The sequence below is a fragment of the Oryx dammah genome, unplaced genomic scaffold, assembly GCF_014754425.2.
Source record: "Oryx dammah isolate SB20612 unplaced genomic scaffold, SCBI_Odam_1.1 HiC_scaffold_17, whole genome shotgun sequence".
In the NCBI taxonomy this organism is placed as follows: domain Eukaryota; kingdom Metazoa; phylum Chordata; class Mammalia; order Artiodactyla; family Bovidae; genus Oryx; species Oryx dammah.
Genome location: NW_024070201.1, coordinates 5888439 through 5913885, shown reverse-complemented (window position 1 = coordinate 5913885; position 25447 = coordinate 5888439). Strand labels below are relative to the sequence as shown.

Sequence of the window (25447 nt, the reverse complement as noted above, 5' to 3'; positions counted from 1 at the left end):
TTTTGTATTTACGATTTTTGTTTAACTATACGAACATGTCACTTAACTATATAAACGTCATTGATAAAAGCTCCTCTGTGGTTCCTTCACGACTAACATATACCTGCATACGAATGTACCCACTCATTGGAAAAGACCCTGCCTGATCTTGGGATTGAGGGCAGAAGAAAAGCGCCACAGAGGATGAGACGGTTGGCTAGCATCAACTCAATGTACATGAACTTGGGCAAACTCGGCGGAGATGGTGAGGGACAGGCAGGCCTGGTGTGTTACAGTCCACGGGGTTGCGAAGAATCAGACACGACTTGGCGATCGAACAATGTATGAATGTATACATTCCATTCTAGCCACATTCAGATTAAAAAGTGAGAAAAAATATATATATATATAAAAAAAAGGAGTGAGGCCTAGTCTGAAACGTGGTTCCTGTTGCTCGTGATGACTTTCTGAAATTTGAACACTTTCGTCAGTTATTCCGCCTCCAAGACAGAAAAACAAATGTTTAAAAATAAAAGATACAGTGTCTGATTATAAAATTTATCCTCTGATGCTGTTCTGCCGTCCAACACTTTTTTTCCATTTCCACGGCCAGCTGTCGAAGGTTGACGTTACGCAGCCGCTGAGACCGTTACAACTATTCATTTAATGGAAGCCCAAACGCCGGCAGGTTGCCTTCACCCCGGGACGTGGTCACCCGCGCTGACGGGAGGCCTCACTCGGAGTCGGCCCGGGCCGGACCCCGATCGCGCGATGCCGGGGAGAGGCGCTTCGCCCGCACGGGGGCGTTTCTGCAGGGCTTCCCGCGGCTCGCGCTTCGTCACGTGCCCATCAGGAGAAGGTCAGGAACGGCGAGGGAAGGAAACGTCAAAAGTGCCCACGCCGCGAGATGAAAGGTCCGATTACCAAGCTGAGGCCCGTCTCCGTAGCCCCCGCCCGCTGACCCATGGCCCGGCCCTCCCGCCCGCGCGCGCTTCCCGAGCCGCGCCAGACCCGCACTTCCGCCCTCAGCCGCCGGCGCCCTCGGGCTGCGTGACGTGATCCCGGTCGGCGCGCTGACGTCAGCGGGTGTCGGCGTGGGCCTCGGGCGGGCGGGGAGCCTGTGGCGCGCTGGAGCCCAGCCACCCGGCCGCCCCCTTCTGTCGGCGTTGTTGTTCGAGGGGCTGAGGAGGCTACGGTAGGCTAAGCCGTTTCCGCGTTTGCTGCGTCGGCCTCGCGGTGAGTGCAGCTCCTTTCGAGCCCCGCGGTGCGAGGCGGCTTGGGGCGCGCGGGCCTGTGGGGCTCGCTTCCCTGCGGCTGCGGTTGGGAGGATTGGGATGACAGGGCCGGGGCCCTTCGGCCGGGAGCTGGGGGGTCGCGGCGAGCTCTCCGGTCTCCTCTCGCAGACTCTTTCATTCGGAAGCCCCAGCTCCAAAAGTTGCAGTCGAAAGTAAATTTTTTAAATTGACCTGTTGGCAAGCCTCCGCTGGCCGCCGCCCACTTTTGTGGCCATTGGACTCAGCCCAAGATGTTGGTCAAGCTTCTGCAGGGTTTTAAACTTAGCCCTCGGTGGTGTTTTGTTTAGTGTGTTCGAAGGAGAACAGTTCTGTGGGAGCGGGGTCTCCTGTTTCAGATCGCTCCAGCCGCGCTCTGCCACTTTCGTGGTCCACTGTGTTGTGAGAAATAGCGCTGGGAAATTAAAATTCCGGTTTCCCTTCTTTTCCCTTGCAGTCTATCTCTCGGCCTCAACCCCGAAGCCACAAGTTTGCTTTAAGAGGGCAAACCACTGTAGGGTGCTTGTGGACAAAAGTCTTTTGAGATAGAACGCCAAGTTCTGGTGTAACAGAAGCTTTCTTGCAAGGGGTCGCATTCCCAAGGCCAGTGTTTCACAGAGCCGTTGTGGGGTGTGTTGTTTTTGAGCTACTTTCTGTGGCTGCTCCTTTGGATTGTAAGGGCGTTGTAGAGTTAAAGGGTCATCATTTATTAATGAGTTCCTGACACATTTTACTCTCACTGGTGAGTTTTCCGAGTTCTGGAGAGACTTGATATTGAAAATAAAGAACATTGTGAGCGCGCACTCGTGTCCGATTCTTTGCGACCCCAGAGGCTGTAGCCCGCTAGGCTCCTCTGTCCATGGAATTTTCCAGGCAATACTGGAATGGGTTGTCGTGTATTAAATCGTCTAAATAACTGCTGCACTGCTGCTGATGGGTGCCCTCTCTTTCAGCACAAGTGCCCCTTTGCCTCTAGCATACTGCCAGAGATACTACCCTTAAAGTATGTATTAAAGTTGTCACCAGAGGAAAAGAGGAGACCAAGAACAAAATAGGTTTCTGTGTCCATCTTTCTTCAAAGTTGTACGTTAAAAGAAATGCATATTTAATGCTATGGGCAATATATTGCATTTATTTTGATAAAGAGATTTTCTAATTAGTTTTGGTGACAAATTGCTGAAATTTAAAATGTATTATCTAAAGTGTAAATCACTTTTTGAATTTATTGAATAAGTTGAAAAGAATATATAAATTGTATTCACCGTGAAATTGCAGTTTTCTAAAATAGTCTTTGTTTTTCCTTTTCAGATTTACAGCCCTGAAGAATCTACATTTTTCCCCCTCATTTTTTCCCCTGCAGTAATAAATCCCATTATGGACACCCAGAAACTTTATAAAGGGATATAGTTTGAATTCTGCAGAGTGTAGTTTTGTGTATGACTTATACTTTTAAAATATGAAGGGTTTTCAGAAACAAGGCTGCTGCTTCTGCTGCTAGTAGAATTAATTAGTGGCATATTATATTACGCATGAGCAGTGTTGGTGGTAGAGTATCTTGTTAGGCATTTGTGATAATACTAGAACAGTCAAGCTGTATCTTGATAAACTTGATTTACCTTTAAATACAAAATGAGTGATATTATAGGTGCATGATTCTTAAGTGAAAGACAAGTTATGTAAAAAGGTTCTGCTGTAGAAACTTTATGGTTAACTAGTTAAGTTTATGGAGACAATACCTTCAATTGACCGAATACAATAAAGTGGTATGCAAAGTTAGGAAGAAAGACAACATAATATTGATGCTGCAGAAAATGAAAACAAATATAGACAGTATTAACAAAGATGAGTTAGCAGCTTGTGAGTTTTAACATCGTGCACAGTATAACAGATTTAGGTTCAGCAATGCTTGTAGGTGTTGACATCTTCCAAAATTGTTAACTGAAGCTACTTTAACTTTCTTAAGTAAATACTATGATGATAAGCTATGTAAAATTAGCCTTTAGATAATGTGACCATATGAAGACTTATTGTTTACTAGAATAAAAGAAGATTTTTTTATAAAAAATATATTAAAGTGCTTGGAGGGAAAGAAGTCTGCATAGAGTTTTTTTCTCTTGTAGGATGGCCATTAATTGGCTTGATATCCAGCTTTGTAATTTGTAACCAAAAGCAAATAAAAGGCATAAGTATTGTGTCTTTGTTTAGAATTTTGGGAATATAAACTTCCTTGAAAAATCAAGGAGTGTTAACATATTTTCAAAAGTGTCTCAACTTCTTTCAGTCTGTTTAGTATTATACCAAATAGTGAACAGAGATAGCACTTGAGTTACTATAGTCCTAAAGAGTATTAAATAGTATTTTGATAATATAGGAGAGTCATCCTACCTGAGTGTTAATTCAGATGTAAATCCAGTAAAGATGGTGTAGTGAATTTTATGTAAGTAGGAGCCTATCGTTTGATTCTTTTTTATGGTAAAAAAAAAAAAAAAAAAACTAATGTGAAGAGAAGAAAAATTTCATGTAAAGGATTTTTGCTGTCAAAAAGTAAAAATCACTCATGCACAAAACTACCTCCCAAAGACTTGTCCCGGATCCCTCGTATCGAAAAATTAAGAGTGTGATGGAAGATAGCACAGTCTTGTCAAATTGGACAATTGGCAACAAACAAAAAATGACATACGACTTTTCATGTGAACTCTACCGAATGTCTACATATTCAACCTTCCCCACCGGTGTTCCTGTCTCAGAAAGGAGTCTTGCTCGTGCTGGTTTTTATTACACTGGTGTGAATGACAAGGTCAAATGCTTCTGTTGTGGCCTGATGCTGGATAATTGGAAACAAGGAGACAATCCTATTGAGAAGCATAAACAACTGTATCCGAGCTGCAGCTTTGTTCAGAATCTAGTTTCTGTTACTAGTTTGGAATCCACTTCTAAGAATGCTTCTTCTCCAATGAGAAGCAGTTTTACTCACTCATTATCACCCACTTTGGAACATGGTAGATCATTCAGTGGTTCTTATTCCAACCTTTCACCAAACCCTATTAATTCTCGAGCAGTCGAAGACTTTTCCCCATTGAGGACTAACCCCTACAGTTATGCCATGAGTACTGAAGAAGCGAGATTTCTTACTTATCAAATGTGGCCATTGACCTTTCTGTCACCGTTAGAATTGGCAAGAGCTGGCTTTTATTATATAGGACCTGGAGACAGGGTAGCCTGTTTTGCCTGTGGTGGGACGCTAAATAACTGGGAACCAAAGGATAATGCTATGTTAGAACACCAGAGAAATTTTCCCAACTGTCCATTTTTGGAAAATTCTCTGGAAACGCTGAGGTTCAGCATTTCAAATTTGAGTATGCAGACACATGCAGCTCGCCTGAGAACATTTATGTACTGGCCATCTACTGTACCAGTTCAGCCCGAGCAGCTTGCAAGTGCTGGTTTCTATTATGTAGGTAAGAGAATGTATAGCTATATGTTTTATCTAGTTCATTTTGATTAATATATTAGAACACGTGTGTATTCAGTTGTTGTGTTTTCTTTAGGTCGCAATGATGATGTCAAGTGCTTTTGTTGTGATGGTGGCTTAAGGTGTTGGGAATCTGGAGATGACCCATGGGTAGAACACGCCAAATGGTTTCCAAGGTAATTGTTTTGAAAGGTATTTGTATACACAACTCTGCGTAAAAGATGTAGGCATGTTTGTGTGTTTTAAGTTTACATTTCAGTATAAGAAAGCTTCTTTATACCATTAGAGAATTAGCCTTTTAAGACACCAAATTGTAACAGTTATTTTGGTAGAAAAATGTAGAATATTCTGTGATTTTTTTCTTTTATAAACCACGTGTTCAGGATATAATTTAACTTATTCTTGATGCCTCATTCACAGTTGTGGCCATACATTACATTTATGTATTTTCCATTTTGTTTAAAGTATTATAAAAATATGTAAAGTAGAGCAAAAAGGGGATACGTTAGAAAAAGATAAGGAAAAAGAAAAACAAGGGACATTAGATGAATCTAGGAATAGGACAAATATAAAAATGCATATAATAAAAACCTGATTGTATAATCAGTTTTAAGTGATTATAATTGTAAATTATTTTTCTCTGTACAATTTTATCTTTTTGTGATATGTCATCATGTATCTCTCTTTAGTCACTCTGTTTCTACCAGTATGTCCTATTTTTTTTTACTATAGCCTGGAAAGAATTTAGAGGCAGTGCTGTGGGTGGAATGTTATTGAGTAGTTATATGAACTTGGACAAGTCATGTGACCGCTTTGAGCATTTCCTCATCTATAAAATGAGGAAGTTGGAATAGGTAATACTGTCTTTTTAAAAAATTATAAAATGTACATAACAAAATTTGCTATTTTATCCATTTTTAAGTATATAGTTTTGTGGCATTAAGTACATTCACCTTATTCCTCATTCATTATTACTGTCAATTTCCAAACTTTTTTTATCTTCCCAAACTGAATCTTGTATTCATTTCATTAATTCCTTATATTCCCAGCCCCTGGCAACCACCATTCTACTTTCTGTCTCTGTGAATTCAACTATTTTAGGTAGTTTAAAGAGTGGAATCATATCATATAGATAATGTTTCGACTGGTGAGTGACTTTCCTAATAATGAGGAATCTCTCAATTATTTTTGTAGGAAAAATCATGTTTTATTGTCATAATTGTATTTATTTTTGGCGTCTCCGTGTGGCTTCTGGGATCTCAGTCCTTATTCAGGGATTGAACCTGGGCAACAGCAGTGAAAACACCAAGTCCTAACTACTGGACCACCAGGAAATTCCCAGTTGTCAGAATTTTAAATGACTTGATTGTCCTTGGCTCTACGAGATTGGCTTATTCTGTAATTTGGAATTTAATACTGTATTAAAAAGACAAAAACAGCTTTCTGATTAACAGTGTTTCATTTGCTATAATTTTTCCTTTAGAAAACAACACCAAACAAAATCTTGGTTTACTTCTGTAATTAGTGTTTTGCTTGAAATGGTTACATAAAGGAAAAGGCCAGAAGTACTTTTTGTAAACACTTCTGAAAACAACAAATTTCAATTGTGGATAGTCTTTCATCCCAGAAAATGAAAATCCAAAGTGGATAATCATTATCATTGTATTTTAACACAGTTTTTTCACTTATTAAATATTTGTATGCCTACTAGCTACTATTTTACTTTTGTTATTTCTCTCTTAACATTTTTATTCCTAATCATTCAAAAGAATTTCCTTTTTCATAATTACTAATATTTACACGACAGTGTGGAATCAAATGAAAAGTCAATCCAAAGCAAAATGAAGAAGAATCAAATTAAAGAGAAAGGCAAAAATTGTGGTACTATTATTACATATGAGGTTGAAAATAAAACTGGTAGATAAATGCTGATTTTGCAGCAGACCAGTAAGAATACTGGAATCCTGTTGATTGAGCATGATAATTCATGACAGTCACAGCATTATCTGGCGGCAAGAGTCTTAGGAATAAGTAGTTAGAAGTAACAGTGGAAAATCATGATGATCTTTTTTTCCCCCTTCTAATATCATTTTTTAAAAATTGAAATATAGTTAACATACATAATATGTTTCAGATGTGCTGTGTCCTGATTTGATGTTTGCATATATAATGAAGTTGTTACCATGATAAGCCTAGTAACCATCTGCCCCTATACAGTTATTGCAATATTGTTGACCATATTAAAAAATTTTTTTTTCTTTGAAGTATAAAAATTGCTTTTGGCTTCCCTGGTGACTCAGACAGTAAAGAATCTGCCTGTAATGCAAGAGACCTGGGTTTGATCTCTGGTTGGGGAAGATACCCTGGAGAAGGGAATGTCTGCCCACTCCAGGATTCTTGCCTGGAGAACTCTATGGACAGAGGAGCCTCGCGGGCTACAGTCCATGGAGTTCACAAAGACCTGGCCACGACTGAGCGACTAACACTTCAACAACAAAGTCATAATTGCTTTTAACCACATTGTTTTTGCTGTATGTATATTATGTCCCCATTGCTTATTTATTTTATCATTGAATTTTATATCTAAATCACTTTCACCTATTTCCCTATATGCTTGTGAATACTACTTTAGATGCTGGAGATATTAACAGTGAATAAGACAAGACAAAAAATCTTAGTCCTCATAGAATTTATTGGAAGGAGGAAATATGGAGCAGCCAGTGTTCAATATACTTCCTATCTTTAGTCATTATAAGTTAATCCCAGAATAAAAATAATTTAGACCTATATTAAGATCAGGCACAATGACAAGCTGTGTTCTCGGCATGATGACTTGAGTCATGAGCACGTTTACATGATCTCTACTAAATCTACCTCAGTCACCACTTGAAGGACATTGGATTGTTTCCAGTTTGGAGCAATAATGAATAAAGCCACTCTAAAAATTAGTAACCCTTTGTGAACTTGTTTTCATTTCGTTTAGGTAAATACTTTAAATACTTAGAATTGGGATTAGTGGGTTGGATGGCAAGTTTTATTTACCATTGTAACTTTAGAAGAAACTACCAGATTGTTTTCTGAAGTGGCTGTATCATCTTAAATTCACACCAGGAATGTATGAGACCTCCAAGTATTCCAGATTCTTAATGACCTGTGGTAATATCTTTTTGATTTTAGCCATTCTAATAGATGTGTAGTGGTATTTCACTGTGATTTTAATTAGCAGTTCCTTAGTGATTAATGACGTTTATTTGCTGTCTATATAAGTTGTCCTCAGTGTCAGCAAGGAATTGGTTCCAGGACACTCCCAGGGTTTCCCCTCAAGAAACCAAAATCCATGGGTGCTCAAATTCCTCATAAGACATAGTAGAGTCAGCCCTTTGTGTCTGTGGGTTCTTCATTCTTGGAACTGTGTTTTCTTTGATGAAGTGTCTCTTTTAAAGAAGTTTGTTTTTTTTTAATTGCTAGGTTTTGAGAGTTCTTAATGTATTCTAGATACAAGTTCTGCATCAGGTTTGTTGTGGAACATTTCAGACTGTTGACTTGTTTTTTTATCTTTTTAACAGTGTATTTGATGAGCAGAAGTTTTTTATTTTGATGATGTCAGTTTATCAATTTTATCTTTTATGGATTATGCTGTTGGGTTATTAGCTAAGAAATCTTTACTTAACCTAAGGACAAAAAGATTGTCTCCTGTGTTTTCTTCTAGAAGTTATATTGTTTTAGGTTTTGTATTTAAGCATCTGGTCCATTTTTAGTTTGTTTCTGTGTACAGTATGGACATAGATAAAGGCTAATATTTATGAGTCTTGAGTTGTCTATGTCCATTTGTTGAAAAAACAAAAGGGAAGAAATAGAAACAAATGTTATATGAACTTCCTGGAATAACCATTGAGAAATTCTAGTAATTTGAAAGCAAGTATTTGGGAAACACTGTCACAGTATATATAGATGAAAATACTTGATATTCTTTATTTTTTTAGGGGATTTGTGCTTCCTGTATAATGGAAGAGTGGACAGTAGAGTCATTTTGTGAAAGACAGCAGTCATTTTGTGAAAGATCATATTTTAGGCATACCACATTACAGTTCCTGAAACTTATGTTAAACTCCCAAAGTAAATTGTCTAGAACAGCGTTTTCCAAGTCTTACCTTTTTCTCCTTTGAGGTCCAGATTCCTTTATTGTTGTATTAATTGTATTAATGTAATCAGAAAAAATCAGAATGTATCAATACATAGTAAAAATTTGTGATGTTTTATGAGAATTTTGTTTGTGTTAGGTGTATATGTGTACTAGGTTGTGATATAAAATGTTTGTACTATGGGATATAGTCCAAGAGTTTGAAAACCGCATTTCTAGAATGATCAGAGTATATTTTTGACATAAAAGAATTTAAAACATGTTCCTCTTATGTTTTAGGTGTGAGTTCTTGATACGCATGAAAGGGCAGGAGTTTGTTAGTGAGATTCAAGCTAGATATCCTCATCTTCTTGAACAGGTAAATATGTTTTTATAATTGGCAACATTGGATTCTCCTAGATAACAATTACAAAATATGATTAAAAGTGATCTTTATATCTTTTTAAAGTTAATTATAGTTATATGTTTTATGTCCATCTTAATGACACTTTTAAGTTTTATTTTCAGACTACCATGTTTGTTCATGGCTTTTAAAAATTATTTTTTAGTTTTTTGAAAAGTCACATAACCTGCCCCTGTACAAATTTGTGGTAGGGTTGGAGAAGAGTCTAGTATCTACTCTGTCTTTTTGAGAAAAATAAAAAATAACTTTTTAGGAATTTGGAACCTCAGAGAGTGGTTAAGCTGAAATACAACTTTCTAAGTGGAATGAGAAACCATTCATACTTTTTCCTGCTTTCCTGATACTTAAATTCAAATATGGAATTAACTGAAGTTTAAGGAAATACTTTATGGTGATTAAGATAAAGCATAGCAAAGTGCAGTATGTAAACTACCCAGTTTTGAAAGCATGTGCATAGTACTTAAGATAAACTTACCTTAATGTTGCTGTGCTCAGATTGTTTGAGATTCTGGATTTTACCTTTTTTTTTTTTTCCTGTTTCATAGCTGTTGTCAACTGCAAATACTCCTGGAGATGAAAATGCTGATCCACCAAGTATGTATGAAAACACCCCAAATAAAGAATAGGATTTAAGAGTATTGAAAATAAAAGTTTGTATGTAAAGGATTTCTAGGGTTATAGAAAAAAGTGCTAAGAAGTGAGCTAGTAAATATTATGTATGTTTTCTATTCTCTAGAAAAGGGAATGGCAACCCACTCCAGTATTCTTGCCTGGAGAATTCCATGGACAGAGGAGCCTGGCGGGCTGCAGTCCATGGGGTTGCAGAGAGTCGGACATGACTGAGCGACTGAGCACATACACACACATCTATCTTCTAAGATTCATGACATTTTTAGAGGATTCTTGGAAGTATTCTAGTTTTTGTTCTTAAAGTGCTCATATTCTAACTGGGGAGACAGAATAGGAATACCAAATGAGAGGAGCAAATAGTAAGCCCTCCAAAGAGGGAAAATTTGGTATAAACTATCATGTTTGGAAAGGCGCAGGTTACATGATTTGAGAATTGGGCTAGAAAAGTATTTGCCTGGTGTGTAGTATTTTAGTGCAAGGGTAGGAAATACATCTTCTGGTTATAGTTTATAATTTTAGCTACATCTGGCATTTAGTGTAAAGTGTTATTTAGTCTGCTGTTACCTTATTAACTTTCTGTCTGGGTGATCTAACCAGTGTTGGGAGTGGGATATTGAAGTTCCCTTCTATTATTATATTCCTCTGTATTTCTCCCTTTAGTTATGCTAATATTTGCTTTGGATATTTAGATGTGCCAGTGTTTTGTTGCATATAAGTTTAAAATCGTTTTATGTGTTCTTGATGAGTTGACCCCTTCATCACTGTGTATAGTGATTTTCTTTGTCTCTTAGCACTAATTTTGACTGAAAGTTTATTTTACTTTATGTAAGTAGAGCAACTCCCCATCACTTTTGATTATCATTTGCATAGAACTTTTTACTCTTTTCACTTTCAGCCTTTTATATCTTTCCACTTCAAGTCTTTCTGTGTCCTTAAAGCTAAGGTGATTTTTTTGTAAGTCGAATACTGTTAGATCTTATGGGATTTTTAAATCCATTCAGCCATTCTGTGTCTTTGATGGAGAATTTAGTCTGTTTACATCTAAAATAGTTACTGATATATAAGGACTTTTTACTGTGTTTTTGTTAATTGTTTTCTGACTGTTTTTTTTTTTTTAATTCCTTTGTTCATTTCTTCTCTTGGCTGTCTTCATCTCTGACTTAATTTCTATAGTAGTGTACTTTAATTTTTCTATTGTATTTTCTGTATCTACTGTAGGTTTTTTCTTTGTGTTTACCATGAAGCTTACATAAAATATCTTACAGATATAATAGTCTTTGTTAAACTGATAACAACTTACCTTCAATCGTTTAGAGAAACTCTACAGTTTACTTATCCTCATCCCATGTTTTACACTATTGATGTCATACTTTATATCTCTTTATATTCTGCATCTAGTAACAAATTATTGGAGTTGTAGTTGTTAGTATTGTTTTTTATTTTTCTGTATTTTTGTATAGTACTCCTTTTTAAACAAAATTTTATTGAAATATAGTGGATTTACAGTGTTATATAGTTTCAGGTGTACAGCATAGTGATTCTGTGATACTATATATTCATTCTTTATTAAATTCCTTTCCCATATAGTTTGTAGTAGAATATTGAGTAGAGTTCCCTGTGCTATACAATAGGTCTTTGTTGGTTATCTCTTTTATATATAGTAGTGTGTGTATGATAATCCCATGCTCCTAATTTATTCCTTTCCCCAGAGTTTCCTCTTTGGCAGTCATAGGTTTGTTTCTGAAATCTATGAGTCTGTTTCTGTATTGTAAGTTAATTTAAATAATTTTTAAAAAACATTTAGATATCCCATATGAGCAATATCATATGATGTTTATCTTTCTCTGTCTGACTTAGTTTGTTAATCTCTGGGTCCATTCATGTTGCTTCAAATGGCATTATTTCGTTCTTTCTTTGTGGCTGAGTGAGTTCCATTGTAAGTATGTACATCTTCCTTATCCATTCCTCTGTCAGTGGATATTTAGGTTTCTTCCATGTCTGGCTGGGCTTTCCAGGTGGCTCAGTGGTAAAGAATCCACCTGCAAAGCAGGAGATGCAGATTTGATCAGTCCCTGGGTTGGGAGGATCCCCTGGAGAAGCAGATGGCAACCCACTCCAGCAGAACCTTTGCCTGGGAAATCTCATGGACAGAGGAGCCTGGAGGGCTACAGTCTATGGGGTCACAAGAGTCGGACACAGCTTGGTGACTAAACAACAATGCTTGACTATTGTAAATAGTGCTGCAGGGAACAGTTGAGGTTTTTGAATTATGGTTTTCTGCAGATATATGCCCGGGAGTAGGATTATTGAGTCATACGGTAGTTACAGTTTTAGTTTTTTAAGAAACCTCCATACTGTTCTCCATAGTGGTTATAACCAATGTACATTCCCACCAATAGTGACGGAGGGTTCTCTTTTTCTTCAGTCCCCTCCAGCATTTATTTTTGTAGACTTTGTTATTAGCTATTCTGACCAGTGTGAGGTGATACCTCATTGTAGTTTTCATTTCTGTTTCTGTGATAACTAGTGATGCTTGGCCATCTGTGTGTCTTTAGAAGATCTGTCTCTTTTTGATTGGGTTTGTTGTTTTTACAGAGAGCTGCATGAACTCTTTGTATATTTTGGAGATTAATCCCTTGTCAGTCACTTTGCAAATATTTTCTCCCATTCTGTAGGTTGTCTTTTTGTTTTGTTTATGGTTTCCTTTGCTGTGCAAAATGTATTACTATTTTTTTAACTTACACTAGACATACAATTACAGTATAGTGTGTTCTGAATTTGACCTGCTTACTTAATTTTACCAGTTAAGTTTTATACTTTTATATGTTTTCATGTTATTACTTAAGGTCTCTTCATTTTAACTTGAAGAAATCATTTTAGCATTTCTTATAAAACAGGTTTCATGTTCATGAACTCTGTCAACTTCTGTTTGACTGGAATGTCTTTATTTTTCCTTCATTTCTGAAGGACAATTTTGCCAGTATTTGTTTTGCTGAAAGTTGTACTTTATTTTGGTTTCAAAGGATTCGTTAACAAAAGAAACTGCTTGTTACACACAAATAAGCAGTTTCAATATTTAATATTCAATAATTAATTCGGCTTAATTTCAGTGTACAGTCATTAAAAGAAAAGAAATAAAAACAGTAAACAGAAGTAATAGCATATACATCTGTGCTGCTGCTGCTGCTGCTGCTAAGTCGCTTCAGTCATGTCTGACTCTGTGCGACCCCACAGACGGCAGCCCATTGGGCTCTGCCATCCCTGGGATTCTCCAGGCAAGAACACTGGAGTGGGTTGCCATTTCCTTCTCCAATGCATGAAAGTGAAAAGTGAAAGTGAAGTCGCTCAGTCGTGTCTGACTCAGCGACCCCATGGACTGCAGCCTACCAGGCTCCTCCGTCCATGGTAGTTTCCAGGCAAGAGTACTGGAGTGGGATGCCACTGCCTTCTCCGATATACATCTTTACATTGGGCTAATACCCACGTTAATCTAGCATCGAACAGTGCTGGAAGTCCCACGTAACAGCAGTCTAGAGTCCTAACTGGGAATGGGTCCTGTCAGTACATCCACCACACAGGCCAGACTTCAGATTGCAGCTTTGGGAGCTCCTGCTTATGATCCTAGGCCACAAACTGATAACAGTTTGCATGCAAAAATGCAGTTCATGTTTTTCTTTAACTTTTACAATGCTGTTTGTTTCGTCTTGTGAGTTATAAAGTTCTTTAGACTCTGGGGGCCTGATTAGGTTCCCAGGGGCTTAAGAAATTCTAAGGCTGAATTTCCCTGGTGGTCCAGTAGTTAAGAATCAACCAGCTAATACAGGGACACCAGTTCAATCCCTGGTCTGGGAAGATTCCACATGCTGCAGAGCAGTTAAGCCCATATGCTGTAACTACTGAGCCCGTGCGAAACCTGCACGTTGCAACTAGAGAAAGCCTGTGCAGCAAACAGACCCAGTGCAACCAAAAATAAATAAATGAATAAATAAATAATCAAATATAAAGTACTCGTTAAAAAAAAATATCCAAGACCCACTCCCTTTCTTATCTGAAGTGCTGCTTGACTTGCTGGTAATGATTGATGTTCATGCATGCAGGCAGGCATGTAGTCCAGGCAAGGTCAGAAGTCCGTTAGAGGTATGCTCCCCTACTTCGGGAGCCTGAACAAGACTACCTTCATTTTTAATTTCCCAAACAGTGTTCTTGGTTGGCATTTGTTTTTCTTTTAGCACTTGGATATATTAAGTCTTTCTCTCCTAGCCTGGAAGGTTTCTGCAGAGAAATGTGCTGATAGCCTTAGGGGGTTCCCTTGTATGTAATAATTCATTTTTTCCTTGCTGCTTTCAAAATGCTTGCTTTGTCTTTTTATTTTTAATATTTTGACTATAATGTGTCTTGGAATAATCTCTGGCCTGATCTTGCTTGGGGTTCTCTGTACTTGCTATTTCTGGATATCCATATCTCTCCTAAGATTTGGGAACTGAAGTTTTAAGCTGTTATTTCTTGAAGTAAACTTTCTACCCCTTTTTTCTGTCTTCTGGGATTCCTGTGATGTTCATCTGCTTGGTGGTGCCCTGTAATTCATGTGGTCTTCCATCACTCTTTTTTATTCTCTTTTTGTTCCTATAACTGGCTAATTTCAAATGACCTCCATTTGGGTTCTCATTCTTTTTTTCTGCATGATCAAGTCTGTTGAATTTCTCTATTGATTTTCAGTTCTGTGCTTTTATTCTTCAGCTCCAGGTTTTCTGTTTGATTCTTTTTTTCTTTCTCTTGATTAAACTTCTGATTTTGGTTTCTATTTCTTGTTTAAACTTCTGATTTTGTTCATGCATTGTTATTTTCATTTCATTTAGTTGTTTACTGTTGTTCTCTTGAATTTTATTGAATTTTCTTTAAGGTGACTGTTGAGTTCATTGTGAGACAAATCATAAATCTTCATTTCTTTGAGGTCAGTCTGGATGTTTATTAGTTTCTTTTGATGGTGTTGTATGTGTCTGATTTATATATTTATATGCTATATGTAGCCTGGCCATAGTATCTGTACATTTGAAGAAGCAAACACCATTTCCAGTTTTTACTGATTGGTCTTGCCAGGTGAGGCCCTTCTTCTGTCAATTTTGGTGGATACAGAGCTGTTTTGGGGTCTGTCGCTGGGACCATAGTCAGGAATTCAAGCACCTGGGTACAAGCCAGTCTCTCAAAATCGCTCTCCTTGGTTTTGGAATACACAAGGCTTTCAGAATCTTATATCTCAATCACAGAGCTTCTCACAAAGGCACTTTGGTCCTTGGATGGATTCCAAATTGTTGTTGAGTAGGGATCCAGATGGGAGACATCTTAATTAGCAATCTTGCTATCATTACTCTCTTGTATCCTTCTTAAGGTATCGTCCTCACTTGGCTTCCTGGACACCACATTGTTGATTTTCCCGTTTCCCTGGTTGCTCATGAACAATTTCCTTTGCTGGGTACTCCTTTTTCAAACCTCTTAAGTGATGGAGTGCCCCTCAACATTCAGCCCAAAGGTAGTTCTCCATTTCCTGAGCTGCAGACTAGCATGTTCAACCACCTGTTTAAATCTCTGCTTGTTTATAATGGGTTTCTCAGAGTTAATAGGACCAGAGCAAACATTTTCTCCCTGCCCTTCGTACCTCAGATGTGCTTCTTCTCTGATCTTCCCTGCTCAGTTAATGGTCCCCACTTGCTGAGGTTGACTTAAGTTAGACATCATCCCTGATTCCCCCTTTTACTTTGTATATTTAAGCTATTAAAAGTCCTTTCATCTCTATCTTTATAATATGTCCCAAATCTTACCACTTCTCTTCATCGTCACCACTGTTAATCTGATTGAAGGTTCTATCACCTTTTGTCATAAAATCCTAACAGGTCTCCCTGATTCCATTTTACCTCACTAAAGTTTATCACAGAGCTGCCAGAATCACTTTTTGAAAAAAACAAATCAAGTTTTATCAGTCCTAGAATATTCTAGCAGACTTAAAATGTAAACTCCTCACAAGGCTCTACATGATCTAGGCCTCACCCTACTCTCTGACCTACTCTCTGACTCTGCACTGCCTTACTATTTCTTGAATAATATCAAGCTTTCCTCTTGACTTGAGGCTTTTATACTCGCTGTTCTCTTTGCCTGAAAGACTTCTTTCAGATATTCTCACACTCATTCCTTATCATAGAGTTGTTTGTTCTGCTGTTACCCATTGAGACAGGGTTCCACATACATTTGAGCAAGGGAGCACACACACAGTGTATATTTACGTTTTTTATACAACAGTTTTCCAGCAGATGGCAGTAAAGTATCTTGAAGAATGATGTCTTTTTATAATTTTCACAAAAGTGCCATATTGGCTGGCATAGACCCTGTTATCAAAAAATGCCTCTCTGATCACCCTATCCTGAATGTCCTCCTGCTGCCTCCTAGTGTGTCTTAACACCTTATTCTGCTTTATTTTCTTCAGAATATGTGTTGCTATCTGAAGTCATATTACTTTAATTCTTTAATCACATTTTTTAAAATCATGTTTTTAGATGTATTCTGTGTGAATTAGTCTTCCACTTTACTGATCTTCCCATCTTTGTTTTTTCTGCTTCATATATCCACCTCTTCAGGTCCTGTCCATCCTTCAGGTTTAGACTCTTGTGTGATCTTTTTCATTAAGTCTTTGTTGATTTCTCCCACTTGCCTAGCTGAATTGAGATTATTCTCACTTCTAAATTTGTGTAGCATCTCAGTTTCCAAAAATAACTGTACAACAGTCATTTGAGGAATTTTTAGGATATTCTTATGTTCCATCCCTAAAGACTCTAACTAAGTAGGTCCAAGATGTGGGAATTGGTATTTTTTTAGAGTACAGCCTGTTACTGGGCTTCCTTGGTGGCTCAGTGGTAAAGAACCTGCCTGCCAATGCAGGAGTCATGGGTTCGATCCCTGGGTTGGGAATATCCCCTGGAGAAGGAAATGGCAGCCCTCTCCAGTATTTTTGCCTGGGAATTCCTGTGGGCAGAGGAGCTTGGTGGGCTATCGTCCATGGGGTCACAGAAGAGTCAGACACAACTTAGCAACTGAACAACAATAAGAGCAGCCTGTAACTGCACTCTCATTTGATCCTTATCAGGTTCAAACTTTGGTTGGAGTTATAGGTAACTTGTGCATACAGCTAATCTCCATTACCAGGATATAATCACCCCTAGAGTAAAGATTATATCAGTCATTATTGTTCCCCATATTTTTGTATTTATGGAATTTACCCAAATATATATCTTTTAAAATAGTTGTTCAGTTTGGACCTGGAGAAAGTTCTTCAGATGATGCAGTCATGATGAATACACCTGTGGTTAAAGCTGCCTTGGAAATGGGCTTTAGTAGAAGCCTGGTAAAACGGACAGTTCAGAGTAAAATCCTAACAACTGGAGAGAATTACAAAACAGTTAATGATATTGTGTCAGCACTTCTCAATGCTGAAGATGAGAAAAGAGAAGAAGAAGAGGAGGAAGAGAAGGAAAGACAAACTGAAGAAACAGCATCAGGTATATGGGAATGTTAGTCCCCTGGATTATTTCCATTGAGGTCTTATAGGATTGTCTCATGTGTTGCAGCACAGTGAGTATCCTTGTCTCTCCACTAACTGCTGGTGGCAGCCAGCAGTCATTTCCAAACCTCACATCCCGTTCACTGTGAGCAATGTATTACCTTAGTTGAGAATCACTGACTACAGTTTTTTTTCTTCTTGAACATTGTTTTTCTCCCCAAGAAGATCCCTGATTTATGCTCATCAGAGGATTTTGTCATAATTTCTTTCTTGAGCTATATTGCCTTTCTCCCTCTTACATTAACAGATTTAAACTGTTTAGAAAAAGTAAGATTTTAAAGCTGGGGGCCTGTCTCATTTCTACTTTTTTTTTTAAAGTTCCTTTAAATCATATTTTTAACATGGTATTTTACTGTCTAATCCTAGCTTAGTGATCCTTATAGAAAAAATAAAATCCATGATGAAATTCTAGGATTTGATAAGAAGCACCTCCCCAACCCAAAGATAGTAGGGAATTGATTTTGGTATTCATCCATATTGTGTTAAGCTTCAGACTTCCACAACAAGTCTTCTGAGTAATCATTCCTTTAACAACTACTAACTGAAAATGATCACCTGTACCAAGTACTGTGCTTCTCATGGTGCTTACTTTCAAGGAGCTTAGAGACTAGCTGTGGAAACTAATATGCAAAAAGATAGGGTTACAGGGCCAGTAGAGGTGAAGGTTGCATACATAGTGTAAATTTGACTGTCGGATTGGAAAACACTTTTTCTGTTTAAGCTTGTAAGTAATGATAGGAATAGTTTGAGAACTGTATCATTTGGCTGTGTAGCAAAATGTTTAAGGTCTGATTTCTAGTTGAGACAAATTTGTGTTTAAATCCTGGCTCTGTCAGTTACCAGCTTGGCGATTAATTTAAAGAGAACTCTTGTTTTCTCACCTGTAAAACAGGGATGATAGTAGTACAAATTGCATGGGGCAGCTATAGGAATTAAATGAGATGTTACAAGTAAAACAGTTTAGCGCCTTTACCTAGCACATCAAAATTTTTTTTAAGTAGATTGTCTTGGAAAGTGGGAGGGTCTTCGCGCAAGAAAGGGCCCAGGGATAGTGAGATTATTAACCAGAGGGCAGGAGGAGAAGGGGAGGACAGAAGATGAGATGGTTGGATGGCCTCACTGACTAGTAGACTTGAGTTTGGGCAAATTCTGGGAGATAGTGAAGGACTCCTGAAGTGCTGGAGTTCATGGGGTCGCAAAGAGTCAGACATGACTGACCAGCTGAATGACAACAACAATAAAATACATGTTAAATGAAATCACCCTAATAAACTTGGGCACCATAGTTTTGTGACTTTCTTGTACTTTGTAAGGTTCAGAGAAATGTCTTGAATTACAGCTTGAAATTGTTTCTTAATAATCAAAAAAAGAATAGAGAGGAAGAGTTTAGGATGCTAATAAGATAATTAAAACACCTGACTGATGCATAGATTAGAATGGGACATAAGCAAAGCCAAGAGACAACTCTTGTTAGTAGGGTTGGAAATGACATAGAGCTACAGCATCAGGTGAAGAACAGATCTGTTAGTAGTAAGGTGAATTATTAAGGCAGAAGGATATAAGTTGTGGGCAGAGAAGGGACTTTCATAATTTTGAGATGAGTAGTGTGTTTCACTTCTTGGTGGTTGTTCAGTCACTCAGTCATGTCCAACTCTTTGCAACCCCAAGGAAATGGTCTTTTTTTTTTTTAACAACCTTACAATAGACTTCTGTATTTTTCATTAAACTTGTAAATATAGAGATGTACAGAATGCTAAAGGCTTTGACTGTGTGGATCATAGCAAGCTGTGGAAAACTTTTAAAGAGAAGGGAATACCAGACCATCTTACCTGTCGCCCGAGAAACCTGTATGCGGGTCAAGAAGCATGACTGATTGGTTCAGGATTGAGAAAGGGCTGTCTGTTGTCACCCTATTTATTTCACCTATATCCTATGCACATCGTGAGAAATGCCAGGCTGGATGAGTTACAAGCTGGAGTCAAGATAGGCGGGAGAAACATCAACCTCAGATATGTGGCTGAAACCACTCTAATGGCAGAAAGGAAAGAGGAACTAAAGAACCTCTTGATGATGATGAAGGAGAAGAGTGAAAAAGGTGGCTTAAGATTAAATATTAAAAAACTAAGATCATGGCATCTGGCCCCATTACTTCATGGCAAATAGAAAGGGAAAAGGTGAAAAATAGTGACACATTTCCTCTTCTTGGACTTTAAAATCATTGCAGATGGTGACTGCAGCCATGAAATCAGAAGATGATTGCTTCTTGGCAGGAAAGCTATGACAAACCTAGACAGTATGTTGAAAACAGAGACAGCAGTCTGCTGACAAAGGTCCGTATAGTCAAAGCTGTGGTGGTCATGTATGGTTGGGAGAGCTGGACCATAAAGGCAGAGCACCAAAGAACTGATGCCTTTGAACTGTGGTGCTGGGGAAGACTCCTGAGAGTCCCTTAGACAACAGGGAGATCAAAGCATTTAGTCCGAAAAGAAATCAACCCTGAATATTTATTGGAAGGACTGAACAGCAACTTTTTTTTTAAGGCTGAAAGCAGGCAATTAAATATTGGTGATTGGGGCATCAAAAGAGGAAGTTTTTGAAAAATACTTAAGAAATTTATGGATTTTGTGTGGTTTAAGGTTAAAGGAGAAAACATTACTTTAAAAACAAGACTAGGCTTGATTCATATGCATTCTTTTTAAATTGCTATAAACCTAGACATTTATAAAATATTGGTAGCTAACTATGTGCCAGATACTGTGATAAATACTTCACATATATCTCATTTAATCCTTACAACTCTTTGAGAAAGGTACTATTATTATCTACATTTTACAGATGAGGAAACTGAGGTGTATGAAGGTTACAGCACATAGCTACTAAGTGGCTGTGCCTGTGTGGGCAGCTAGGTCTGTCCTAACTCTGCAGCTCAAACTCTTCAGCATTGCTTACTGCTTTTATTCCGCACCCCCCTGACTCTGGGTCTTTGTTGCTGAGTGCAGGCTGTTCTCTAGTTGCAGCGAGTAGGAGCTGCTCTCTGTCACGGAGTGCGGGCTTCTCACTGCGCTGTCTTCTCTTGGCGCAGAACACTGGCTCTAGGCCTGTGGGCTTCAGAGGTGGTGTTGCATGAGCTCAATAGGTGCAGGGCTCTAGGGTGCAGGCTCAGCAGTTGGGGAGCACAGGCTTAGTTGCCTTGCAACATGTAGAACCTTCCTGGACCAGGGATCAAACCCATGTCCCTTGCATTGGCAGGCAGATTCTTAACCAGTGGACCACCAGGGAAATCCTGTTTACTACTTCTTAAACATGAAGTTGAAGAGACTAGGAGACTTGATTCTACAACTGATTCTTCCTGTGACATTGGACAGTTCACTCATTCCTCCTGAGTCTTTCTTACCCTATCTGAAAATAAGAAATATTCATAACTGACTTGTTTAATTGATAGGATCTTTTTATCTAATGAGACAATTCATATGAAAATGCTTATAAACAATGCGATATAATGCAAAGAAAAGTCAGTATTTCACTGGGGCAAAGTATAGAGGTGGCACATTATACTATCCTCTAAAATTCTCTTCCCACTTTCTGCAGGATAAAGCAGGATTCTAAGATATGTTAAAAGATAAAATGTTACAGAAAAACCCAAAGCAAGTTTTTGGCCAACCCAATATATAGACTTAAATAGGTTACAAAAACAAAGGCCATGTGTATTCTACATACTATGCCATAGTATAGTATGTATACTATATACATACCAAATCTTCTGAAAGTTTTCCAAATGACAGACATTAAGATGCAGACAAGTAATTTTGTTCTTTTTTTTTTAGCTCCTATTTAGTGTCATAATTATTCATTGGGTTGGTTGTTAGTGACTGTGAGTGTGGTTGGAGCAGTTTATAATACATTTTTTCTTTCTTTTTTAACATTGAAGATGATTTGTCATTACTTCGGAGGAATAGAATGGCTCTCTTTCAACAGTTGACGTGTGTGCTTCCTATCCTGGATAATCTTTTAAAGGCCAATGTAATTAATAAACAGGAGCATGATATTATTAAGCAAAAAACACAGATACCTTTACAAGCAAGAGAACTGATTGATACTGTTTTAGTTAAAGGAAACAGTGCTGCCAACATCTTCAAAAACTGTCTTAAGGAAATTGACCCTACATTGTATAAGAACTTGTTTGGTGAGTTTGTTGTACAGTTATTTTTAGAATTGTGTTCATGTTTGTGTTTGATAAATAAATTGAATCCAGTTAGCAAACTGTGTACATTTAACTTGTTCTAAAAAAGTGAAGTCTTTTATTGCCCAAGTAGCTTGGCTAAATAATACCCTATGATATATAACTAAAATCTATGTATTCAACACATAGTAGGGGAAAAATAATATGTAGTAGGCAAAGCAGTCTTGTATTTGGTAGAGTAATGCTTTAAAAAATTTTTTTAATTGAGGTGTAGGTGGTTTACTGTATTGTGTTAGTTCCAGGTATACAACAGTTATTCAAAATTTTTTAGATTATATTCCATTTATAGTTATTGTAAAATATTGGCTATTTTCCCTGTGCTATACAATGGACCTTGTAGCTTGTTTATTTTATACACAGTAGTTTGTACCTCTTGATCTTCCTACCCCTGTTTTGGCCATGCCCACTGGAAGTAGTGCTGCCACTAGTGTGTTCTCTGTATCTATGTCTGTGTCTTTTATGTCATGTTCACTAGTTTTATGTTTTAGATTCCACATAGACATGGGAACATAGTGTTTCTCTGTGTCATAGAAATAAGTCTTGGTGACTTATTTCACTAAGCACAATACACTCCTGGTCCCATCTGTGTTGTTGCACGTGACAAAATTTTAGTTCTATGGCTGAATGTTAGAGTGATGTTTTTTGTATGTTTTTCTTTCCTCAGTGGAAAAGAATATGAAGTATATTCCAACGGATGTTTCAGGTAAAACAAAATTAAGACTTGGGACCAACATAAAATATTACCCTTAAAAAATTTTATTTATTTATTTATTATTTTTGGCTGTGGTGGGTCTTTGTTCTTGCGCAGGCTTTCTCCAGTTGCGGTGAGTGGAGGCTGCTCTTCATTGTAGTGCACAGGGTTTTCATTATGGTGGCTTCTGTTGCAGAGCACAGGTTCTGGGGTGCACAGGCTTCAGTAGTCATGGTGTGTGGGCTCAATAGCTGTGGTTCCCAGGCTCTAGAGCACAGGCTCAGTAGTTGTGGTTCCCGGGCTCCAGAGCACCGGCTTCAGTAGTCGCAGTGCGTGGGCTCAATAGCTGTGGTTCCCAGGCTCTAGAGCACAGGCTCAGTAGTTGTGGTTCCCGGGCTCCAGAGCACAGGCTCAGTAGTTGCGGTTCCTGGGCTCCAGAGCACTGGCTTCAGTAGTTGCAGTGCGTGGGCTCAATAGCTGTGGCTCCTGGGCTCTAGAGCACGGGCTCAGTAGTTGTGGTGCACAGGCTTAGTTGCTCCATGGCATGTGGGATCTTCCTGGACCAGGGATTGAACTTGTGTCTCCTGCATTGACAGGCAGATTTCTTCACCACTGAGCCACCAGGGAAGCCCCTACCCTTTTATTTTTTTAATGGAAGGTAAGTAGAAACTGAATTTCACTGAGGTTTTTGTTGTTATAGGTCTGTCCCTGGAAGAACAGTTGAGAAGGCTGCAAGAAGAAAGAACTTGTAAAGTGTGTATGGACAAAGAAGTTTCTATTGTATTCATTCCTTGTGGTCATCTGGTAGTATGCCAGGAATGTGCCCCTTCTCTAAGAAAATGCCCTATTTGCAGAGGTATAATTAAGGGTACTGTTCGTACATTTCTCTCGTAAAAGAAAAATAAGCTGTATGTTAGCTTATATATAAAAATCTTTAAAATGTTGTTTGAAGTAAAAAAAGGAATTACTGACTCCTTAATTAGTAACATTTGTATTCTCTGCTTTCTTTGGTACTAGTACTCGTGTTTCAAAAAAATGGTGTCACATATATAATATTTAATCTTAATCTGTTTATATGAAAAGTAAGATTTATGTTTGAGCTGTGTTAGTGTACATATGCACACACAGGAGAAGTTAAAGGAGCAGTGTTAATGCTATTATGTATTATTTTAGGAGTGACTGGATCTGGTATTCTTTCTGAAAGCATTGAGTACTACTTTCGAGTACAGTTGAAAAGAACTGGAAACCAGGAACTCTGGAGTTTATCACAGTTATATTGCCAGATGCTCATTGGTTCTTTTTCAGTTGTGTTCTTTTTCAGATAGTAGTACAGCGTTGAGACAGGGTCCTGGTTCCTACTCAAAAAAAAAATGCATAACAGTGTCTTTGAGTTCCATAGAACTGGGGCCCCCACCCAGGTGGAGGATGGTAACTTGAGGCTGAACACAAGATTTCTGGAGCACTGTTCTGTTGCCTCACCAGTAACTAATCAGGAAAGAGTCATACACCCTGAAGCCCTCATCCCAAATGTTGCCTCCTGTTTCTGGGAACCAGTGAACCATCCTGTTAAGTTTCCTGTTTGGCCCCTGTCTATTTCATCTCTGAGAGGAGACAACAGTTTCAAGCTAAGTTGCTGTTATTACAAGGTGAATGCTGGTTTCAAGCACAGAATACCTCAACTTAGATCAGGTAGAGAGAGAGTTCTGCTTTGCTAGGCAGGCCTACACCCATGCACAGCAGGAAGAAGTTATAGAAGAAACTTCCACTCCAGTTCCCAAGAAGGATCTTGAGTTTGAAGTCTCCCAGCAGGGAGTTGTTAGGGGAAGCACACTGACCGAAACCGCCCACCCTGGCCAGGCACCACAGTAACCATTTGCAAGAGTTGTTTTATGACAGTAGGTCCTGGTATGGAACACGGAACTAATAAGCCACCACCAACCGGAAGAGCTCAGGAAAGCTCAAAATGAGACAACACATGTCCAACCACCTCCCAGAATCCTCACCTCTGGCATCCATCTTGGCTGAACAAGGCATGCACCACCAGGAAGGACTCTGAGTCAGCATGATTGTCTAAAGACAACCCGGAAACTAATCCCATCACCGTAAAACCCAAGACTGCCAGAGCAGTTCTCCTGGGTTCCCTCACCCTACTGCTTTCCACCTGGGTGCCCCTTTCTGATAAAATCTCTTGCTTTGTCAGCAAAAAAAAAAAAAAAAAGGTGTCATATATAATATTTAATCTTAATCTGTTTATATCAAAAGTAAGATTTATGTTTGAGCTGTGTTAGTATACATATTTGTACACAGGAGAAGTTAAAGGAGCAGTGTTAATGCTGTTATGTATCATTTCAGGAGTGACTGGATCTGGTATTCTTTCTGAAAGCCTTGAGTACTACTTTAGAGTATTGTTGAAAAGAACTGGAAACCAGGAACTCTGGAGTTTATCACAGTTATATTTCCAAATTCTCATTGGTTCTTTTTCAGTTGTGTTGTAAGATAAGGATTTTTCTCTTATTGGTATAAAAGTTTTTCCCCAGTTTGTGAGAAACATCTTAATAAAAGGTCTTTAAAAAGACTACATCATTTCACACCAGTTTTTTGTTGTTGTTCTGCTTTATAATTTCCATAAACTTTCATAAAGTTATATAAGAATGAGACAATGTACATAAGCATAGTACTTGTCACATTGTAAGCAGTTCAAATGCTAATTATTAAAAATTGAATTCATAAAACAAATTACCAAAAAATGTTTTTTTAAATAATAGTGGAATTTATGAGAATTTCTTTCAGATGACAGTATCTGTCTAGTTGCTTTGTATATTGTAGATACTATTTGAATTAAAAATCCATATCAAACATTCTTAACAAAATTATGTAAATCTTCATTTGGATTTAAGAAAATAGTGTCATCATTTTGTTGTAGAAGTGTTGGTGGGAGGTTGAATACAGCCAATGGTAAGTATTTTCTTTGGGGCCCAGTCATATTTGACCTTTCCCAGATCTGGGTCTTTGAC

The 25447-nt window shown here is 38.1% G+C and overlaps 1 protein-coding gene across 2 annotated transcripts; it reads left to right on the top strand.

Annotated features, from left to right (window-relative positions):
- Positions 1 to 1045: 1045 nt before the first annotated feature.
- BIRC2 (baculoviral IAP repeat containing 2) lies at positions 1046 to 25021 on the top strand. Of its 2 annotated transcripts, XM_040257858.1 has the most exons (9): positions 1051 to 1215; positions 2559 to 4708; positions 4799 to 4898; positions 9143 to 9221; positions 9812 to 9860; positions 17186 to 17440; positions 21431 to 21685; positions 22407 to 22445; positions 23134 to 25011. In XM_040257858.1, the coding sequence occupies exons 2-9, from the start codon at positions 3808 to 3810 to the stop codon at positions 23325 to 23327; spliced, it is 1872 nt and encodes a 623-aa protein (XP_040113792.1). In that variant the 5' UTR covers positions 1051 to 1215; positions 2559 to 3807; the 3' UTR covers positions 23328 to 25011. The 2 variants fall into 2 exon arrangements, with proteins under 2 accessions (XP_040113793.1, XP_040113792.1); XM_040257859.1 differs by lacking the exon at positions 17186 to 17440 and having other exon boundaries at positions 1046 to 1215; positions 23134 to 25021.
- Positions 25022 to 25447: the final 426 nt, after the last annotated feature.

Bases quoted from the DNA above. Each gene is read 5' to 3' on its own strand.
- BIRC2 (XM_040257858.1), top strand. From the start codon at position 3,808: ATGCACAAAACTACCTCCCAAAGACTTGTCCCGGATCCCTCGTATCGA. The intron at 4,709-4,798 runs GTAAGAGAATGT...TGTTTTCTTTAG, and splicing joins TGCTGGTTTCTATTATGTAG to GTCGCAATGATGATGTCAAG. The intron at 17,441-21,430 runs GTATATGGGAAT...TTAACATTGAAG, and splicing joins AACTGAAGAAACAGCATCAG to ATGATTTGTCATTACTTCGG.